At 47.8% G+C, this 5,423-nt stretch overlaps 1 protein-coding gene across 1 annotated transcript; it reads left to right on the top strand.

The window, feature by feature from the left end:
• Positions 1-941: 941 nt before the first annotated feature.
• LOC109742634 (uncharacterized) lies at positions 942-3,202 on the top strand. Its single transcript, XM_020301733.4, has 3 exons — positions 942-1,073; positions 1,216-2,533; positions 2,618-3,202. Exons 2-3 carry the CDS (start codon positions 1,311-1,313, stop codon positions 2,733-2,735), a joined length of 1,341 nt encoding a protein of 446 aa, XP_020157322.1. The 5' UTR covers positions 942-1,073; positions 1,216-1,310; the 3' UTR covers positions 2,736-3,202.
• The last annotated feature ends 2,221 nt before the right edge of the window (positions 3,203-5,423 follow it).

The following is a 5,423-nucleotide window of genomic DNA, read 5'->3' as shown; positions in this document are numbered from 1 at the left end:
GGAGGCACGATCAGGATTGTGATAGATATGAAGGTTGATCATGTATTTGTAGAGACAAAACTAGCCGTTGGAAAACTAGCCGTTGGTAGTTATGAAATACTCTTAAAATATAGAATAAGGGAGATGTTTAGGGGAACTGCTGGAGTTGAGCAATTTTTAGGGGAGAATCTTTTTAGGGGAGTCCCATGTTTTGAGATATAGGGGAGAAATTTCAGGGAACTGCTGGACTTGCTCTAAGATAGTGTAGGTTGTGTCAGTCAAGACAACAAATGACGTCCGACGAGTGATCCATCAAGTTGGCCAGCCATGGCCCGGACTTGAATTTTATTTTAGCATGTCCGGATTGTTGAACCATGTTCTTTTTGCTTTGTTGCATTGTTGAATTATTGAATTGTGATAAATTTTGTGTTATAATGAATGCCATGAATTTGAGGGTTTAAATTTAAGGAGTGTGGCCGCCTCGGTGGCCGCCCGACTCTGTTTGTGGATGCGTCTGGGCATGCCCGCGGTGGGCGGACTTGCTAAGTGAGTTACTTTTCCATCCCCTCCTATGCAAAGCTGGTCAAACGTGACGGGCCAACCAGGCCAGCCCACGAGCACGTCGGCACGACCCGCCATGGGCCAGGCACGGCAGGGGCTAAACAAGCTGTGCCCGGCACGCGGCATGTCTGGGGCCGTGCCTGGTCCTGGAGGCTGGGCACGCGGACCGGCACGGCACGACCCATTTAATTTTTCTATTTTTTCCTTTTTGAGCTGATTTTCTATTTTTTTTGAATTATATAAATATATATAGCCTATATAATCAGCCTAATAGGCCTAAAATGGCCCAAATACAGCCCATAAGGCCAAACTGCTAAACAGACCAGTGTGCTAAACGGGCCAACGTGCCGGCCCGATTAACTAAGCGGCCGTGCCTCGGCCTGGAGGCGCAGCACGCGGGCCGGCAGAGCACGCCGGCTCTGCTCCGGCGTGTGGATTAAAGTAAAAAGAAAAAGGCGTTTCTTCAGTGTTCCACGGCGGCGCGCCTCAATCCCCTCCGGTCTCTCACCCCGACACCGGCGGCAACGGCGGCCGTAAGTTTCTTCCTCACCTACCTCTTCCCTGCTCAATTTTCTCCTGATTTTCCGGATCCGCGACGTCGAAGGCTTCCTCCTCCCTCGGATTTCCCCTCAGTCCTCGGATTTCCCGTCACTCCTCGGATTGATTCCTCTGCAGTTCAAGTTCCGGCCGGTGTCGGAGACGAAACGGCCTATATATAGATGGAGGAGAGGGCGGAGGAGATCTGAGCAAGCCGAGGTCGAGCGCGCGCGATGGGGAAAAAGCTACCCCCTTCTACTCCGACGGCGGGAAGGCGGCGCAAAGGTCCCTCCTTGGCCCCGCTCTCCGCCTGCAAGCGCCGGCGGACCCATGAGGCAAGCGGCTGGGCTTCCCTCCCCACCGATGTGGTTCACCTCGTCACCAGCCGCCTGCTGGCCGGCGACGTGGTGGACTACATCGTCTTCCGGGCCGTCTGCTCCGGCTGGCGCAGCTGCACGAGCGACGCGCGCGACCCCACGCTGAGCAAACCGGACCTCTGGCCGCGCGGCTGGGTCGCCCTCTGCGACGGCGACGGGGTACGCCCGGACGACGCCGGCGAGATCGGCTTCTTCCACACGCGGACGGCCAGGCGCCTCCGCGTCCGCCTGCCGGAGCTCCGGCGCCACAGGATCGTCGGTTTCACCCAGGGACTGATCATTCTTCTGAACAAACGCACCGCCGCCGTCCGGGTGCTGCATCCCTTCACACGGGTCGTGGTCGACCTCCCGTCCCTCGTCCCTGTGTTCCACGACGCCGTCAGGAACCGGAACTCTCTGCTTGACATGAATGCCGCGGTCTGCAGCGCGTCCGCGACCTCCATTGCCGTGGTGGCATGGTTCCCACATGTGGTGATCGGCGCCGAGGCTGGCCGCCCAACTTGGGAGGTCCTCCACCGAGGGCTTTTCCTTAGGGGCATCCTGCCCTTCCAAGGAAGGCTTTACGCGACAGTCGCCGAGGGTGGCTCAAGGAAGATCATGCAGCTGTATCCGAGATCACCACATCCTGTGCTTGCTCATGTTCCAAATAATTTTGGTGATCCGAGCCTATTCAACTACTTCCTCGTGGAGTCTGGTGGGCGAGTGCTGCTTGCCATCCACCATTTAACTGCACAACATTGTGGCGTGGAGCCCTTCCAGCAAAATGCCTATAAGCTATTTGCGTTGGACATCGACCGCAGTGAGCTGATCCCAGTGAACTGCCTCGGTGGCCGCGCGCTGTTCCTCAGCAGGGATCGGTCCCTCTCTGTTTCAGCCAGAGACCTCCCTTCTGTGAACAACAACTCCATTTACTTCTCTTTGCGCCGTGACCCTGTTGTGGTGCACTCCATAAGGACAGGTTTCTCTGAGCGGCTAGCAGTGACATGCCAAATACATGATGGGAAGGATAGGATCCGACCCTCCGTGCGCCCCTTCACCATTGCCGACCATCTTCTAACCTACTGCCATCCTCATGAGTGGTAAGTCTGTTTTTCTTAATTTTTCTTCTTTGCATGTATCATGTGCGATACTACATTATGACTGTCTTCTCTTCCGCTATGAAGGACAAAAGGACTCATGTTTCATGAGTACCACTCCATACCTGAATCTTTTGAGGAATTGACGAAGAACATCAAGGCAAAAAATTCCGAACTACGGATTCCTCGCATTGCGGCTCGTTGATTGGAAGGAAGAAACAGGGCCACAGCACTTCACACTAGCCAGTGAATAATGCCAATAGACAGTTGATGCATATTTCCCTTGCTGGCTCAGTTGGGATCTTTGTGTGGCTAGGTCAATTCATTGGTGGCTCCCAACGCAACGCACACGAATCTTTTGAATTTGGTTAGGCAGCAGTTTGTCTGTGCTACACATATAGTGGTGGTTCATATCTGAGGTCTGGCAAATAGATTGGATCCGTCAAACATGGGCTCATTGCACCCTAAGGATATACACAATGTGATAATTATCGGATTTACTTCCCCTTTAATCTGCATGCTGTTTAGGATCAAATTGCATATGATGTTTGTACTTGAATGAGGCAACTTGCGATTAGCAGAATCCTACTAATGTCTCTGTTATCAGCATTTATGGCCTTATTTTGATGTTTTTAAACCATATATGATTGAAGAGCCTTATCTTTTTCTGTATGTGAATAACAATGCTAAGTTGTGGGAACATATGCAGAAGGGCGAAAAATCTGGTGTTTGTTTGGATTCTTGAGACATCGGCATGTTTAACTATGATTTTGTTCAAATATATCTGCTGTTAGGATCAGGAAAAAAAATCCAACCTCAACACAATCTAAAGGTGTGCTGTTCTCATGAAGAGCTGTTGTATTTTACCATGAACAGTAGCTATTTATGTTGTAACCTGTAGCACAACTTGTCTTGGTTACTGACGGTGCTAAAGGAAAAATGTGATGAGAGGAAGTTGTGTCCGTTGGTAACCTCTGAGAAATTTCTAATCCTTGTGCAAATTTTGTTGGAAAAATGTGATGTGAGGAGTACATATCTTTTGTTGGAAGTTTTATCTCTTGTTAATACTTGCGAAAATATGCCCTTGTTTATGAATGAACTAGCAAATATGCTCGTGCGTTGCAACGGATGAAAAAAAAAAACTACATTGCCATTTATTTTCTTTCTTCATATTGTCGATGGTGGCCATATCCACTTGATCCCAACGCATTCGAGCGTGGTCAACACCAAAGCGATGAGTTCAACCATCGCATGGGATGTGCCACAACAACACACGAGAATGTTAAAAACATTAAAAGCTAATTGCCCTCTGCGAGTCACTTCCTACACTTGGTCTATACACCGTTTCTCATAGAAACTGACTACAATCAGAATGAAATAGCAAGCAAAAAAAATCTAGAAATAAAACACACCTTGTATTTAGGAAGTCAATCCTGGGCCACAATAACAATAACTTCTTCTGATTCTCCGCAAAAAAAAAAACCTATCTTCTTCTGACCACTCCACACCTGTCAAATTAAGTCTATTCACACATTATTTAGCTAGAGAAGGAGGAGTTTGAATGAAGTGGGGATGCCAGCTGACATCATCGCCTCAACTATCTTCATCTCTCTAAACGGAATAGTATGTCTGAAATATTTTTAAAAAATAGAGACTATTTTTTTTGACAAATCATCTCCTCCTTTATTCAATCACAATTGTATCATTTACAAGAAAAGGTATAATCTCATCCGGAGGTGAATCCATCCAGATACTAGGAGGAGAGAACTTGGCCAACTTGGCCAATTCATGGGCTACCTGATTATTATCTCTAATACATGAATCAAACAAAACGTGATTAAAGTCTAGCGACATGTAATAACAGTCATCGAATATAGCACTTGCCACTGAACTGGAAAAGCCTTCCTTCAAAGCATTAACAACTTCTTCATTGTCGGAGACAACCTCAATTTTGCTACATCCCACTGTCTGTGCTAAGTTTAACCCAAATCTCACAGCCGTTGCTTCAGCAGAAAAGGAGTCATAGCAAAAATTCAGTCTTTCGTTTGCTGCAGCTATAAATTTGCCATTATCATCTTGGTGAATTGCACCAACCGTACCATTCAGATTGTCATGATCAAACCCAGCATCTACATTAAGTTTCATATATCCCGACCGGGGCTTAGACCAAGCCATCACTCTCATCTTCACTTTGGGCTTACATGCTATAACAAAGTTCGTTGCTAGTCCCCTTACTGCCAATTGAATTTGGGCTGCAGTTTGTGTTTTCTCACCATGTGTTAGTTTCCTCCGCTCAAACCACAAATACCAGGCAGTAGTTGCTATTGTCTCCCTGAGATTAGGCAGCCCAAGTACATGGATGTTCCAGTCCTGGAAACACAAAAGATGCTCAAGCACTACTTCACCAAACCTACTCACACAACAAGCTTTTTTGATAATGTCATATAATCCCAATAATTGCCAAACTTCGACAGCTTTCTTGCATTGGAAGAGTAGATGCATAATACTCTCAGGTCCTCTGTTGCAAGCTGGGCAACCTGTTTTAACCTTCATACGTTTAGCTGCGAGTATGGCGCGACATGGGATTGCGCTTTGCAATGTTCTCCAAATAAAGATCTTGATTTTTGCTGGGCATTATAGATTCCATAGCGATTCCCAGTTATTTTTAGGGGTAGATGACGTGCTGTTAGGCTGGATTTTCTGCCCATACTGGAATTCCCACTCAGCGCAATAGCCCGGCCTTACTGAAAAAATTCCGTTTCTTGACGGATTCCATGCCACAAAGTCTTCCATCTCATGTAGCGGGAGTGGGATAGACAAGATCCTGCGGGCATCTAGAGGCCAGAAGGTCTATTGTACCAGCTGCTCGTCCCAATCCCCTGTGGTAGGATCA

The sequence above is a fragment of the Aegilops tauschii genome, chromosome 4, assembly GCF_002575655.3.
Source record: "Aegilops tauschii subsp. strangulata cultivar AL8/78 chromosome 4, Aet v6.0, whole genome shotgun sequence".
NCBI classification, from domain to species: domain Eukaryota; kingdom Viridiplantae; phylum Streptophyta; class Magnoliopsida; order Poales; family Poaceae; genus Aegilops; species Aegilops tauschii.
Note: the sequence above shows the minus strand (reverse complement) of the source record. Positions and strands in the feature narration are given on the sequence as shown.